General features: G+C 32.9%; 1 protein-coding gene across 1 annotated transcript in view; it reads left to right on the top strand.

The window, feature by feature from the left end:
* Hmx (H6 family homeobox) overlaps positions 1-18,125 on the top strand; it is a 63,859-nt gene that overhangs the window by 5,467 nt on the left and 40,267 nt on the right. Inside the window, exon 2 of the mRNA XM_072524013.1 lies at positions 5,127-5,466. Within this exon, the coding sequence (XP_072380114.1) occupies positions 5,135-5,466 (332 nt within the window). The 5' untranslated portion in view covers positions 5,127-5,134. The remainder of the gene's footprint in view (positions 1-5,126; positions 5,467-18,125) is intronic.

Consider the following 18,125-nt stretch of genomic DNA (forward strand, 5'->3'; position numbering starts at 1 on the left):
CGGGTGTTTCTGTTAATATAGCTGTTTTCCTCTTTCTTCTATTTGTGGTATTGTTCTTAGTAGTTAAAGGAGCTTTTGGAAAGGGTCGAATACTTTCCAATAACTCCTAAGAAGTATTTAACTTATCGGTTTCTTTAAATGTTGTTGCAACCATCTCGGACGCTGTTCCGTTCTCACCAGTTCCATCGAATATAGATTTAAGTAGAGGTGGATGGCATTGATGACACAGGTTCTTTTATGGTAGATTGAACAAGCGTAGAATCATATGGCTTGTCAGTGGGTAAAGATGGTGCAAACTTGTGCTCGTTAAAGAACTACTAAGAGAACTTAAAAATAACAAAAGGGCAAGAGAAAGTGGTATTCCAGCTAAGATTTTTTAAAAAGGCGGCAAAAAAGTGAAAGAAAGAACATTCCCCTTAACATTAGTAGTTTGGCAAAAAGAAAGAAATGTCGAAACATAGGAATAGCGTTTTTTTGTGCTATCTACAAAAAATTCGACAAAGCGGAGTGCGTAAACTATAGAGGTATCTCATTATTTAAAGAACTCTATAAAATACTTGCAAAAATTATTCAGAAAAGATTATTGAGATATAAAAATAAATTTATCGGAAAATACCATAGAGGGTTTAGACCAGAAAGAACAACTACTGACCAAATAAGTATGTTGTAACGATAAGACTATGGTCTGGATTTCTGCCGTAGAAGAATGTCCTGGATGAGAAATTTAAGAGAGTGGTTTGGCTGTACCACTAACGAATTATTCAAAACAGCAGTAAATAAAATTAGAATCGCCCTAATGATATCCAATCTCCGATAGAAGAGGCACTCAAAGAAGAAGAACGATAAGACTACCAAAGAGAATTGAAATACTATTATAAGAATAATACCTCAATCAACCATGGGAGCTTATCGTCTATGCTTCGCCTAGCTCAATCTCTCAAGTGTGAATTCGTCTTGTCTTAAACTGTGAATTAAACCATGAACCCTTAGCAAAAAAATATTATTTAGGTAGGCAAAAACAACCCTGCGAATGCTTTACATTAAATACATTCGAACGATACTTATGGCATCGATGGGCTGCTTGCTACTAAATGTCTGTGGCCTTCCAATTAGGTGGTTAGGTCCTCCTGATAGCTGCAGTTATTCCTTGCCATTTTACAAAATTACAATTAAACAAAGCATTAAATGAAATTTATTTTATTAAGCTAAACTTTGTTACGATTCCTACATACCTATAATCGAAAACGAGGCTTTACAAGAAGTGAGGTTACAAAAATTAAAAATGCTATCAGAATTATAGAACATAAATTACAATGAAAGTACTCACCCTAAGAGAATTCTGCAGACCACAAAATGAAGCTTATAATAATTCCTACTTTCTTTTATAAATTTTAATTACAGACCAAAAATTATATTCCCACTACGTTAAAAAAGGTAACTGACAGAAAGTAGGAAGGGGCTGCAATGAAGTTAGCACAGATGACATAGGACGTATGCCTATGATGGAATTAGCTCTTCTGTTAACATAGAGCGGAATATTTAGTCTACTGGACAGGAAGCTGAACGCAGAAGGCAAAAGGAAATCTATAGAATATGTAGAAATCAATAAAACAATAAGCAGAATGATAAAGGAAAATAACAGAAAAGAACAAGAAATAAAAATAGAAGAAATAATACAGAACAACAAAAATATGAAATGCTTAAGACCGAAATTAGGTAAGTGTGAAATAAACAAAATAAAAGATGTAAACGGAGTAGAAACAAATATTAAAGATGCCATCATAAATTTAATCCACCATTTCTACTCAGAATTATATAAAACAAAAAAAGAACCACCAGAAGAAATTAAAAACCAATTTAAGGCTAAAATAAAAAATGTCAACTCAGAGCTACAGCCAGAAATAAGCAAATCAGAAATAAAGAAGGCATTGAAAGAAATGAAAAACAACAAATCGCCTGGAAAAGATTAAATAACTGCAAAGATGCTGAAATATGGTGGAAAAGTGGCAATTAATACTCTACATTCCCTTTTTAACAAGATATTAAAAGAAAAAAGAATCCCAAACAACTGGAAGGAATCCGTAACCATTATCCTACACAAGAAAGGGGATAAAGCAGATATAAAAAAAACTACCGTCCTATAACACTCCTCAATGTAATGTATAAACTCCTAACAAAAATTTTAACCAATAGATTGACGACAAAATTCGACGGATACCAGTTGAAAGAACAAGCTGGTTTTAGAAAGGCATCACAAGTGACCATTTACGAAGTATGAACAAAACAACAATTAAAGTATATGAAGGAACAAAATCAATACAAATAAATAGAGGCGTGAAATAGGCTGGCACAATATCACCGAAACTTTACCATCTAAGGTACGCTGATGACATCGCATTGATAACCGATAAAAAAAGAAGAATTATTTGAAATGATGAAAGAACTGGACGTGAAGCTGGGAAGATAGGCCTTAATATGAATTACAGCAAGACCAAAATCATAATAAATACAGATGAAGACATCATAATGAGGATCGGACAAGATGAAATAGAACAAGTTCCAAGAACAAGTTCAGGATTATATATATCTGGGTCAAACTATAAAACTTAACAAAGAAAACCAAACAGCAGAGATAAAAAGACGAGTTAGACTGGCATGGGCGGCATTTCTAAACTACATTCTTAAAAACAAAAGATATCCACAGCATTTTAAGACCAAAGTATACAATCAATGCGTACTCCCTGTTCTAACTTATGGTTCCCAAACGCGGACATTTACAAAAGCAAACATGGACAAAATCATAAAAACCCAAAGAGCAATGGAAAGACAATTGTTGCACATAAGACTAATGGATAAAAAGAGAAACGAGTGGATAAGAGAGAAAACAAAAGTGAGGAATGTTAGACAAGAAGTTGCAAAATTGAAATGGATATTTGCCGGGCACAATATAAGACAAAAAGAAGACCGATGGAACAAAATTCTTATAAGTTGGAGACCGTGGAAATATAAACGAAGCAGAGGAAGGCCCCAAATGAGATGGGCAGATGATATCAAGAAGCACGTGGGCTCTAAGTGAATGACTGTAGCGACAGACAGAGAAGAATGGAAAAGGATTGGGGAGGCCTATATCCAAAGGTGGACCGAAGAAGGCTAATTAGATAGATAGATAGGACAGAAAGAGAGAGGGCGAATATTTATTCACGGGACAGAAAGACAGAGAAAAGAAAGACAAAAAGAGGGGGCCAACTACTTTTTGAATAAAAAATAGTAAAAACGAAACTGAAGGCAAAGGAATTAATAAATTAATAAAGAAATTAAAATGAAATAATTATTTAAAGATAAATTAATAAAGATGTGACGTTTATAACGTTACAATGTTAAAATTAATTCAAAGTAATAGCTGCGAACAAAACTTAGAGTTACATATGCTATTTATCGATTTTAAATATGAAGCCATGAGAACATTAGAAATGCCAAAAAAGGGTTGTGAGAATGACGCTTGAGAATACGAGAAATAGGGTAACAATGGAAGACGGCTTTTCAATACAGTTCACAGTGAATAAAGGTTTTAACATGAGGATCTGCTATCAACGAATTTATTCAATCTAGTATTGGAACAAATGCATACAAAGACTTAATAAAAAGTAAGTTACTGAATCGTGAGTCTAAGCGTAGAATCTACCAAACAGTATTTAGACCAGTGGTCATATATGGATGTGAAAGGTGGACCCTTTCAATCACTGATGAAAATCAATTAAAAATAAAAAGAGAAATCAAACGATTTCTACCTGGCGAAACCGAAGCTAAATCTAGAGCAGTGGCTATACCGTTCTGAGGAGACCTAAAGAGGTCGAAATACGTATAAGCGGCTTGTCGGTGCCCTGCATCGAAACAAAAATCTAATACCTTCATTATGTTTCAATTGAAAATATTGGAGCGCACAATATTGAGAAAGATATTTGGACCATCCTATTGTAGCGATGGTTCATGGAGAATAAAAATGAACTATGAGCTGGATGAATTATTGCAGAGCACAGATATCGGTAGATTTTTAAAGCCACAAAAGTAATGCCGGATAATCAAGCTATACAAGTAATCCAGAGAAGAAACCCCCAAGGAAATAGGATGTGAGGAAGGCACCCTAAAACGTGTATAGACGATGTAGAGGAAGATCTTAAAACCATGAACATTAGGCTGTGACAAAGGACAGGGCAAAATGGAAGAACGTTTTTCCAGTAAGGAGAAGTAGAATTATTAGAACAAATTGTCAGAAGTTCAAATATAAGGAAAAACAGGACATGCTAGGAAGAAAGAAAAAACATCTAGAAAAAGTGTTTCAGAAATTTGAAGAAGAACCGAAAAGATACGCACCAACAATAAAACAAACAAAAACGTAATACATGGAAATGAGAGGAGACATATCAAATAATATCAAATATATCTAAATAAAAGGAGCAGAGACAAAATTTAAATACTTAGAAGTAACCATGACGAACACGTAAAGATTAGTGAAGAGGAGCAAACAGTAGGGTCACTAAATTTAATACTGAAAGAAAAAAATTATTAAGAACAGCAAAACTGCGAGTCTACGAGTTAGTAATCAGACCCACCGTGATGTTTTCCCGCTAAACTTGGATCATGAACCAGCAGGGAGAAAAGAAAGTAGAAAGTTGATTAGAAAAATCTTTAGAGGAATACAGACGGCAGAGAATATTTGGAGAAGATGAACAAGTAAAGAAATATTGTATGGAAGGATGTATGGAAAACCAGCAATTATGGCAAAAATACGAGCCCAAAGATCTAGATGGACTAATCACATTATAAGAATGCCAGACAACCGAAATGATAAAACAATACTGAAGGAGGAAAAATGGGGAAAAAAGAATATTCTAGCGAAATGGATACTTCAACTTATGTATTTTTAATCCCTTTTAGCACCATTTATGTAAGATATATTTGAATCATATTATTTCTCTCTAATATCAATGATACCGTTTAAGTTTTTGTTTTAGTACACTTGTATTTTTCGTAAGTTATCTGATAATGGCAACAAATATTAATATCTGTATTTATACAAGAATGATGTTTTTATAACGTTTATTACTACATATAATTTTTATTTATAGACATAAATATGTCATCCCCGACCCGTGAAGCTGAGATCAACGTGGTTTCCAGCCCGGATTCTTCCAGCCGAAACTCTCCCGAACCAGACACCTACCGCCTCATCAACCACAACTCGAATATTTCTTACCCAGTGATAAAAACGAGTGAAGACGAAGATAGGACTGAAAAAGACACTAAGAAATGTGTAGGTGCATCCACAAATTTTTCTATATCGAGTATTTTATCTAGAGCCGATCCGACGGTGAAGAAAAATGGTGGTTTTATGACTGGTGTCCCTGGCGGGAATGTGTTGGAAGCTAGCGGAATTGGAGGAGGTGCTGATAATGGAGTATTATCCAGGTAAATTTTTATTTTGTGTATTTAACGATTAAAATATTTTAGATTTTTATGATAAAGTGATGACTTGTGAATTGACCTTCATTTTGATGATGAGCCCCTTTCCAGTAAAGTCGTTCTAGTTCGTATTTATAATTTTTCTTCTATCTTATTATAATTTAGCTAGTGTACTTGACAGGTTTCATATTATTTATTACCCGTTTAATAGTTATGTGTGGTCTATCTGTAATTTAAAAAATGAATTTTTTTGTAGAAGAATTAACAGATATGATCTGGGTATTATGAGAAAGTTCGAGAAATTGTTTACTTGCATCCAGAACATATCAACAGTTATATCCTGAACGAAGTAAGCCAAACGTAAGAGCTTTTGAAAAATTAATAAGTCATATTGTTCGCACTAGGTAAGTTGTTTATAAAAAAAAATGAGAGAATCAAAATTGATTTAAGTGAGAAATAGGAATATAATGTGTTATCTATAGACTTCGGCAAATATGCAAATAAAAATGTAGAAAATATGCGCATAAATATGCACGTGTTTACCCGAAAATATGCAAATATTTTACAAAATATGCATACAAATAAATAAAAAAATCGTAAAATAGTAACAATTTTATTTAAAAAAAAAAGTGTACATAACTAAATATTTCCTACTATTCATTAAGATTTACATTTATTTTAAGTAACTACATCATTTTTAAGTAGTATGAATAAACTTATTTAGAATTATGGTAACAATAAATGACCAAGTGGTGTTCAAAATTTTCTAACAAAAACTTGTGGCTTCTGTCTGAGTACATATATTTATATATGGAAAAACTTCGTTCAACATCAACTGATGTAACGGGAGCATTTTTCAAACTAACCAAAACATTTGGTTCTAAATTAATTGTTTCCGAAATATTTCCAGCTAGAACACTGACTACTTCAGAAAGAATATGGTAACCTTTATTTTTTTTCATAGTAGCTTAAAATTTTTTTAAAATATCTTTTCCAATATTACCTCTAACGTTCCGACAACATGACGCAAATTCTTTTATTAATGCTGTACTTTCGAACAATGACAGTTTTGGTGATTCTAACTGAGTAATTGTTTTTTGAACAAAACTAAAATTTGATTTTATAAATGAAAGTTCTTGTTGAAGCAAGTTACTCTGAAAAGTTTGTTTAGAATCCAAAAGAGATTGGGAACTTTCATCTGTTAACGTATCAATTATGTTCTTTATGTTAACAAAATGATCTGCATAAAAATTAGCTGCTTCTAACCATGTTCCCCATCGCGTTAAAATAGGTTGTGGTGGAAGAGGAATGTTAGGTAGCATTTCTTTATAAAGTTGAATTCTTATAGGAGATTTAAGAAATGCTTTTTTGACACTGGATATCATGGTATTTACAAGAGGAAACTTTTTTCGTATTTCCTCTGCAACTCTGTTTAATCCATGCGCTACACAAGTAACATGTATTAAATCGGGGAAAAATATTTTTAAATTTTGTCCTGCTTTCACCATATAAGGAGCAGCATCCGATAAAATAAGCAGTAATTTATTAGAAGGAATAGTTGTCGGAAGAAAAAAAGTTGCTAATGTTTCTTGTATAAAACGCGAAATTGTTAAAGTATTTGTTTTCTCAAGTTGCTGGCATGAAATAAGATGAGATTTTGGTAAGGTTAAGAACTTTAAGTGTTGATTGGTGTTCTTTAAGAACACCAATCAATAAATGAGCAATATACTTTCCTGAGGAATCAGTGGTTTCACCTACAGATATGTAAAAATAATTATCTGCAATTTCTCCCTTAATATTAATTAACACCGACGAGTATAGCCCGTTCACATTATTTCTTCTTAGAGACCGATCACTTGGAACATTAAGTTTGCAATATTTTTTTAGAAACGAACTAAAATTTACATTTGCTAATTTTGAAAGCGGTATTTTTGCAGACACTAATGCGCGACACAAGTCTTCATTAAAAGTTTCTTGCTCATCTAATTTTTTTGAAGTAGATTGGAAACATTTAGCCATTGAAGTTTGATGTTTTCCTCCTATTTTTCCTTTTTTTGCAATGTGTGAAGCAGTTCTCACATGTTGGTCTATCTGAAATTTCTTCTCACATGCTATCTATAAATAAAAATAAAAACCTTTATTTTAACCCAACCTTTAAAATATAAAAATATACAAGGTGTTTTTGGTTAATCAAATAACTGGTTTGGAAAAAAAAAACACTCGCTAAGTGTTTTAAATGCAGTATTAATCCAGAAATTAGTTTTTGTTACTAACCATTAGTACATCATATAACTTATTTTAAAATTCAACAAAAGTTTTTTTTTTTTTGTTAATTCAATTACAATAAAAATAATTGTGTTTTAGAATAGCTGACTTCATAAAAAAAGTAAAGGTGAAAAATTTTTCTAAATACACACCATTGTATTGTACCATGGACAATTTTTTCTCACTAAAGGAAGCTATTTTTCATTTAAAAACAACCTACGAGTACTAAATTTCAAGTAAATACGTTTATTGGTTTTAAAGTTATTGTTGTTATTAACTAAAAGAATTTAATTTTTTTTTTAATTTTAACACCCTGTATCTCGAAAAGTAAATAAGTTTGACCCCTCATTAACTATATCGTTTTGTTCAATTTTTCGAGAAGTATCTGCAGTCAAACGTTGTAAGTGTCATTTGGAAACACCCTGTATGAAATATTAGATATTTAATAGAAAATATTAGATACTTACAATTTTGCCACAGACTGAACAGTAGATTTTTCCCATATCCATGGACAGCTCTTTATAAGGTTTAATCCAAGTTGAAGCACTGGTTGTTTTAGGCATTATAAAATCACAATATTCCTTTTTGTTACGCACAACGAGTGTTTACGCTTTGAATATCAAAACAAAAATGATTTACAAATCTGAGCATCAAATTAGAAATGTTTAGGTACCTAATTCAATAAACTGGGAGATTTTGGAAAATCCCTAAATTAGGAACAAAACTATTAGCCGTTTACCTGCTGTTAAGATACAATAAATTGTAGATAGATTTAATCATAAAATGCAAATAAGCGAACCCTTAGCGATTATCCAATAACTGAATGCCTCAGTGACCGAGACTTTCTAAGAATGTTGAGGGCTACTTAAATTGATCTTCTTTGAAATTGTAAATGTTTTGTACCTGTAGAGATTACGTACTTAGATCATTTCTTGATTAAAATGACTACAAAATTTTATACAAGAATTGAAATAAATTGGTATGTTTAAAAATTTTCAAATACAGTATAAAAATCTGAACTTTTATGCACTTTACGCAAACTTTTATACAAATATGCCAAAATATGAAATATTTGCATAAAATATGCACAATATGCAAAATATGCAATATGCATATTTGCCGAAGTCTAGTTATCTACTAGGGAAGATCTCCACGCCAGTACTCGTGAAATTTCACTTCAATATGACATTAATCAAACTTCGGCTAAAAAAACCCTCCCTAAACACAAAATGTTTCCCTAACCCATATAGTTACATACAATATTGACAGTCGATGATTATCATCAATCTTCGATGATAATCAGCTTTTTGTCAATAGTCTCAGCAGCAAGTACATAGCGGTCAATTTTTTTTCGATAATCTGCTGTTTGAATATAGACTGCACTTTAAAAAAAGGAACCGTGAATCATGAAACCTACTGTATAAAAGAAACGTACCAATCAATATTATACAAACCATTGAAAACATCTACTTCCATAATCGAATACAGGCAACGATAAATGGAAAACTAACACAGTGTATACCAGTACAAAGCGAAGTCAGACAGGGTGACTCGTTAAGCCCGCTTCTCTTTAATATAATAAATAATACGTCAGTACTTAAAGGTCATGGTTACAGAATGGAGAACAAAGAAATCCAAATATTAGGTTATGCAGACGCCGCCGTATTAATCGCCGAGACAGAGGACGAGCTCCAAAGATCAACACACATCTTCAATACAACAGCCAAGAAATACAATATGATAGATAATATCAGATGAAAAAACCAAATGTATGACAACATCTAAATACCCACTACGATGAAAAATCGAAATTGATGAGAAAATAATAAAGCAGGAAGCAAGGTTTAAATATCTGGGAATAGATATAACTAGTAACCGAGAAGAAGAAGTACGACAACAAAGCTTAAAAGCAAGTAAAGTGGCGGGATCTCTTAATGACACGATCTGGAAGAACAAACACCTAAAACAAGATACAAAAACAAAAATCTATAAAGCAGCAATTAGACCTATATTAACATACAAGAGAGACAAGACAAGACCTGACATATATAAAACGAGACGACTACTAGGAACAACAGAGATGACAATACTTCGACGAATATCAGGGAAAAGTCTGTTGGATATAGCGAGAAGCGAAAACATAAGAAGAGCATACAATATAGAAGACATAAATGGATGGGTGAGAAAATAGAAACAGGAGTGGAACGATCACATTAGTAGAATGTCAGAGGATAGGATAGCACGAATAGTACGAGATAAGTCACCAAATGGACGAAGAAGTATTGGCAGACCAAGAAAAGATGGTGCGATAATTTAAACAATTTAGGAGGCTAACATTAACGAAGAAACAAGCTTTAAAGCCTACATACAAGAAGGAGGAAGAAAAAAAAGAACAATGAATCGACATATAATTTTTAATACTATGGATCAAACAATCCTACTACTGTATTAACAGTCATAGTCAAACTAGATTACTTAAAGACTACTTAAAATTCCCTGGACACATCACACAACAAATGTGGAAGTATTAAATCGAATGGGGAGAGAACGAGATTTGCTGCCAATAATAAAAAGTAGAAAAACTGCTTATTTGGGTCATATATTTCGAAATTCCAAGTACCAGTTCTTAAAGCTTATTATGGAAGGGAAGATAGGAGGAAAACGGGGCATCGGAAGAAAGAAATACTCATGGCTTAAAAACATAAAGGATTGGACAAACCACGATGCCCATGCATTCTTTAGAGCCACACAAGACCGAAAGGAGTATGCCAGAATTGTCGCCAACATCCACTTATTGGATAGGGCACCATAAGAAGAGAAGGTTAAATCTTCGTATTTTGTGTTAAGGTTTCTCCAGTTACTATATGAACAATTCTTAATGAAACACCCTGTATATGTCTATATGAATGAATCAGATAAAATTAAATTATTAGAAGATTTTTTTTACCAAGTAAAAAAACAAAATTTGTTTAATATAATGTTTGTTATTTTGATAATGATTTCCGAAGTGAAAATCGAAACTTCAAAATAAAGTTGCCCAATAAAAATAGTAAATTAATAAGGATATTTTGAGTAGTTTCGATAAAATACCTAATTCAGGTTTTTAAAATATGCGTTCGTTTTTGAATTCGATATCTATTATATTTCTGGAGAATTTAAATTAAAAAAGCAAATATTTTTAGAATTAAGTGAGTACAAGTAGATAAAACTATCTCCATTAAAACTACAAGGCCTCCTACACAAATCCCATTTATATACTACGTATTTTTATATATTTTTTGTTTTGTTTAAAATTCCCAGAAAACGAAACGCTTAGACACAAAGGAAGAGAAGAGACATGCGTTTGAGTCGATTATATGGAAGACGCCTCGAGAAAGCTTATCCTCTCGGAATATCTTATTATTCTCCACTTGTTTACCTGCTGTTCATTTTCCTTTTGTAGGATTTAAGACAAATACCCTAAACATTCAGTAAATGTTTCTTAATGATGTTAAGTTAATCCTATGGAAGATAAAATAAACATTTTTTGTTAAATAATTAGTATTATAAATATTACTTAGTAATAAGTTTGAATAAAATATAAATTCTTCTTCTTCTGGTGTCGTACGGTTTGCAGCGTCTAAGCGTTCATGCTGGTTGGAGTATGCAAAAGGATCCTTCTTATTCTTATTGACACCAGGTATGTCGCACCAGTTTTCTTTGTCCCTAAACCATGGGTGTTGTTTGCGACCTGGTCTCTTTAACTCTATTGTACTTTATACTACTTATTTTTTGTGGCTGCATAACCCTATGAGAGTCTTGACCTCTTTTGACGACCTGGGGCGCCTTTCTATAAGTTGTGCCGTAAAGATGGTTTTTATATCTCCATCATCATTACATCTTAGTTAATGAGCCATGCAGACTGATCTACGGGATCTTACAATATTTGTTAGATTATCTAGTAAGTGCTGGTTTTGCTTGTTTAATTGACCAATTGCCCTGCTGGTCTTAATACGGCCCTAAAATGGATCTAAGAATTCTATGCTCAAAGGCTATAAGACGTTGTTGAGTCTCTTAAGTCATATGTATGTTTCGTATCGTAAATCGTATGTTTCACATGCATCTTATGATAATGTTGTATAGATTAATTTTTAGCTTTCTGCAAAAGAACCGAGTTTTAATCATTTTGTTTAGAGCGGCCAGCTGCTACTCGTTTTTTTCGATTTCTCGAAAGTTTCATTTTTGGAATAACAAAGTTCTATGTTGTGCGGATGCCATTTTGACTTTTTTTATTGATACTACACCAAGATTACAATAGCGTAAATTACTAGAAAAAAATAAGCTAACATACGTACTATTTTGCTTACATGTATAATAAACAAAAAAATAGCATCAAAAAGCAGTTAGAACTTTGTTTTTAATTCTCAACGGTTTCCAGTTATTTACCATAGTTCTATCTTCCACATACACCTTTGTTTTATAAATAATATTGTAATTCTATATCACTTACTAAAAAAAGAGAAAATAATACTAATAATTATATTAAAAAAATGTTTATTTCATATGAGATCATCATACGAGATAGAAACGAAATAAATGTTACCTACTTACATAATGTATACGAGTATTATAATTAGATTTGAAAATTAAACAGTTTATTTTAAGAATTCAGAAACGCTTGAAAATATTGTTTATCAATATCGGGCATACCTACTCATATTCATCATTTGCTTTCACCGTATCTTTAGAGAGCTCATTATTTCAGTAATAATGTCATGTCGAGAAGCTTTTCTGCCACGGGTTCTTGGACCACCGCGTTTGGAATGAGGAACATATTGTGGTATACTATTCCGTAGAGATACTTTTGTGAATATGTTTTCTGTGAGAGACCTTATATTCTGCTTCTGCCAAATTTTGTGTAAATTTAATTGACACAAATTTGGAAAATGGAATTTTTTTGAAAGACAAATTTTTTGAAGAGGTTTCATAGTCTTTAAAATCGTGATCTTTTATTTGCAAAATAATATAAGGATGTCTTTTATTCACAGACTTCAAATTGCGTATAAATACAAGTTCTTCTTCTTCTTCTTCTTTTGGCATCATAACCCTGGATGGGTCTTTGCCTGTCTGGCTATGTCCTTCCATTCAGATCTCTCTTGTGCCCTTCTTCTCCATTGTCTTATGTTCATTGTTTTCAGGTCGTCTTCCACGTCATCCAACCATCTCGTTCTGGGCCTTCCTTTTTTTCGCCTTCCTATGGGCTTCCATTGTAACATTTTCTTTGTTGTTTTTGCATCGTTTTGTCTCTGCACATGTCCCAGCCATGACAGTCTTTGACTTTTCACAAATCTTACAATGTCATAACCTTCATTTAACTCATTAACCTCGTCGTTTCTCCTGATTCTCCATGTGCCATCTTCCTCTTGTACCGGGCCATATACTTTCCTCAGTATTTTTCTCTCGAATGTCCTGAGTTGGGCTTCATCTTTTTTCGTCATTACCCAAGTTTCACATCCATAGGTTACTACGGGTCTAATCAGTGTTCTGTAGATAGTCATTTTGGTTCTTTTGTCTAATAATGCTTTATTAGCATAGTATGTACGATTCCCGCTGGAAATACGTGCATTAATTTCGCTACTTACGGAGTTCTTCTGATTGATTTCTGTGCCGAGATATGTAAAGGCATCCACTCGTTCGAGAGTATAGTTGTCTATTGTGATATTATTTTCATTGTCAGTTATTCTTTTGACTGTCATATACTTCGTTTTTGCTTCGTTTATTTTGAGACCTCTTTTTCTTGCTTCAGGATCAATTTGTTTGAACACTTCCATTAGTCGTGGCTTATTCCTACTAATGATGGCTACATCATCTGCATATGCAGTAATTTGTACTGATTTGGTGTTTATATGGCCGGTTATATTGGTTTTTCTGATGACTGCCTCAAGAACTAGGTTGAATAGCATGGTTGATAGGGCATCTCCCTGTCTTACTCCCATGTTGATGTTAAACAAGGAAGTCAGTTCTCCATCTACTCTGACTGCGGCTTTTGAACCCTGCAATGTCATTTTTATGAGGCTGATGTATTTCTTAGGTATACCTATATTACAAAGGTCTTCCAGCATTTTGTCTCTTTTCACACTATCAAAAGCTTGTTTAAAGTCTATATACATATTATATAGGTCTATGTCGTATTCATAAGCTTTTTCTCCTTTTTTATATATTGGCTGTATGAGGCCAACTGTCCATTCCTCTGGCATTTGCTCCTTCGACCATGTATAAATACAAGTAGTGAATAAAATTCCACTTTTTCCATAAATCTTTCAATGTTACTGTGCACATTATCCACTTCTTGAATTGCTCGATGACCTAGTGTAGAAAACTTTATTGTAACACTTTCTAATTCCGGATGCTGTCTCAGTGCTTCCATAACAAAAAATGAAATAAATGAGTTACGATTTTGAGATATACAAGAATCACTCCATGTGACTAGATTAGTGATATTATTATCTTACAAAACTCTATCCCAAAATTTTGTGAAAAGCACTAGTCAGCACGTTGCCGGTCCTTCCTTGCTTTTCTTCTGCCCATATAGCACAATAAACAATTTTTGTTAAAGAGTAATATGCAGTCAAGTTATTGATGTTTAATTTTTGTAAATAAAAGAATTTGCCAACTTCCGATCTTGGACACGTTACCACATTCTGAAAATCAAAACTAAGAACAGGTGTTTCGTTTTCCCTATCAGTATTTCTTTCTAGCCTCATACTATTTTTTATTCCAGTGTGTTCTTCAAACTTCCGGAGTTCCTCTTCTGTCAAAAGTTTGTCAAGACTTTTAAGTTTCTAGTCTTCACATTTTACACAACTGTTCTTTTTAGGGATATGAAAACCTAATTGAACTCATTGTTAAACAGAAATCGGTAATAGGATAATTTAACTGGATCTTTTCCTAGTTCTACAAACCACTTTAAGTACAAGCGTATAATTTTGATACACTTAAACTGGCTTCCAAAACTTTCGTTTAGAATATAAGTAATACAATTATAAGAAAATAAGTTAATATGAGTTCTAAAGTCTTCCCTTTTATCATCAGATATAGATCTACTACTTGTTTTACCTCTCCTATCTTTTTTAGGCGTGGATCCTTCTTCATGGGCCGTGTAAATTGGTTTTTGTGAAATACCTAATGTTTCCAAAAAATAATTTTTACATACCCGAATTTGCTCCCCACGAGTCAGCATTAAAATACGAAAATGTATACATTCGTCTTGAATGCTCTTGCGTAGTGCCCCTGACTTTTAAACTTTTTTTTTGTAGCATGGCTCAAGTATATGTATTTTTCGTTTTGAGACAAAATCTAGTATGTATTAAAACCTTCTATGCCTCTTCCTCGGAAATTTGCTTTCCACAATTGAATTTGCAATTATTTAAACAATTTTTTTTATAATATGTGCGTTTCCTTTCTCGAACCTCTTTACCCCTCGCATTAATATAGGATTTCTCTGCTTGGCACATACTTTTCCTTTCATTTACTTTCTGCAACAAAGACCTTAGATTAGAACTGAGAGTAAGAGCACTGAGATGCTACGTGTTTTCGATACTGCAATATGGATTTGAAAGCTGGACATTAAAGCAAGAACACATAAATAAATTACAGTCCTTGGCATGGACACAGAAGAAAACTAACACAGAAGTATTGCGAGAAATGGGCAAAGAATGCGAAATAATAAACACAATAAAAATAAGAAAGTTACAATATCTGGGACACGTAATAAGGGGACAGCGATATGAACTGCTAAGGCTGATAATATAGGGAAAGATAAGAGGAGGAAGGAGGATATAGGAAGAAGGAGAGTGTCATGGTTGAAGAATTTAAGGGACTGGTTTAAATGCAGTTCTATAGAACTCTTCAGAGCAGCAGTAGATAGAGTAAAGATAGTGATGATGATATCCAACCTCCGATCGGGAGACGGCACTTAAAGAATAATAAGGTTAATCCAGTCGAGCTGTTTTCTTGAGCTCTTTGTACTGTGCCTCAATTTTCCTGTTATTTCTCCCGAATATATTTATGTCTCAGAATATGCCAAAGAAGAGTGTGGTTTTCCTTGTAAACGTATTCTATCTTGTACTTGCCGTACTACTCATTACATAACGACGTTAAATAATAGCGTGGAAATTGAGTATCCATGTAGCAAACCACTTTCACATTTAAAAGTGTAGGTAAATGTGTTGATGGCCTACTTGTACTTTTCCATTCGAATAAGTTTTATAAGTTTCCATTATACTCCCAACTTTTTTCTAATATTTGTCGAGTATTACAAATTTGATTCATTTGGTTCCTTTTCTCAATCCGCACTGATATTCGATTATATTCCCTTCTGCACACGGTAATAATCTTTTTAACAAGATATAAGAAAATATTTTGTAACTCGGATACAGCAGTGTAATTATGGCACTCTATTTCGTCGCTTTTCTTGTACAGCGAGACCAAAGATACCTGTGATAATTATTCAAGAATTTCTTCCTTGTTCCGTGCTTCCAAAATTAGGTATACAGGGTGTCCCATAATTAATTGGACATTAGCTAATGGGTGATAGCTGACATCAAAATAAAGCATTTGAGCTTAAATTGCTTAGGCAAAATGTTGCTAGTTTTCGTTCTACAGGGTGATTCATTAATATTTTTTTATATTATTTTTAGGTATATATTGAAAACTATTCAAACCGATTTAAGTAAAATTTGGTATCTTACTATTATTTAGTATGCTTAATATGAAAATGATATTAGTTTTACCGATGACACTAGGTGGCGCTACCTACTTTAACATTGGTTCATTAATTAGGCCATAATTTTTTTCCCGCCCTGTATAAACATTCTAGGAAAAAAACATAAAATAACATTCAATTCTACACAAAAAAGGTATTCTTGTTTCAAATCAAAAAAGTACACCGTTTTCGAAATAATTAGAGACGTGCATAAAATAAAAAAATTTTACAAAAACTTATGTAAATTCAAACATTATTCAAAAGGTCTTAAATAAAAGTGAATATTAAATGTATTAGTAGTAGATAATTTTTGCAAACAAAATGCATATGATTGAAACAATTATTTTTATTAAACCTTTGATCCAGTAACAAATTTTAAAAAAAATCAGAAATTAAATTAAACAATGAAGTGAATATAAAACAATTAACAAAGTGAATAATTCAAAACGAAACGAAAAAAAATTACAATAAGTGTTCAAAATGTGCACCATTAGATAAACTACATAATCTAAATCTTTTGTGTAAGTTTTGTCTTATTTTAAATAATGAGTTTCTTTGGGCCCTAATTACGTTAACTCCCTCTACAATATTTTGCCATAACTCTTGACGGTTATTTTTTTTTATAAACAAGTGACTTTAGGTAGCCCCACAAGTGAAAGTCTAGGGGATTTAGTTCGGGACTGCGTGCTGGACATGGGTATACACTACCTCTACCAATCCACCTTTGAGGATAAATTTCATCTAGATAATTTCTAACTTCTAGGCTATAATGTGGTGGTGCACCATAATGCATGTACCAAGAGTTCCGTCTCAAACGGTCGATTGAAATTGAAAACGGAAATTGGTAATTCGAATGGTCCTACAATACAATCCCCAAATATGCCACACCAGATATTTATGGAAAACTCGTGTTGAAAATGATGTTCTTGAAATGCATAAGGATTTTCTGTCGCGTAGGTATGGCTATTGCGCCAGTTAAATACGCCCCTTCTAGTAAATGTGGCTTCATCGGTAAATAAAATTTTATTATAAAACATTGGATCGTCTAAATGCCGCCCCATCATAAACTGACTAAATCGGAGCCTTGCTGGAAAATCCTGTGGTAAAAGATTCTGTACTGGAGTAAAACTATACGGATACAGATTTTCTGTCCGTACTATTCTTGACACCGTAGATTTGCTTATACCAGTGGCCGCAGAAACAAGCCTTTTACTGGTTTCTGGATCTTCTGCAACACGCACAACAATTTCATCCTCCATATCCGCATCAATTACTCTCGGTCTTCCAGCATTCCTGTTTTTGGGATGAAATGACCCTGTTTCGCCTAATCTGTCGAACAATGATTTAATAGTTTTATGGTTTGATTGCCTTCTATTGGGATAAAGTTCGAAATAGAGTTCAGCTGCTTTACGAGAACAAAAATTTTCCTGGCCATACAAACAGATCATATCGCGCATTTCTACATTAGAAAATTCACTATGACGTGGCATTTTTCCTTTATCTTAAGTGGTTTATAAAAAACTTAATATCACTTTGACAAATAATGACTCGCCCTGCACTTTGACAACTAATAATAAATATATTCGTGGTTACCTTTGACAACTAATAATAAATAAATTCGTAGTTACGTCTTGACGTTGTCATTAAGTTCAAAGCA

Source organism: Diabrotica undecimpunctata, chromosome 2 (assembly GCF_040954645.1).
Source record: "Diabrotica undecimpunctata isolate CICGRU chromosome 2, icDiaUnde3, whole genome shotgun sequence".
Classification (NCBI taxonomy): Eukaryota; Metazoa; Arthropoda; class Insecta; order Coleoptera; family Chrysomelidae; genus Diabrotica; species Diabrotica undecimpunctata.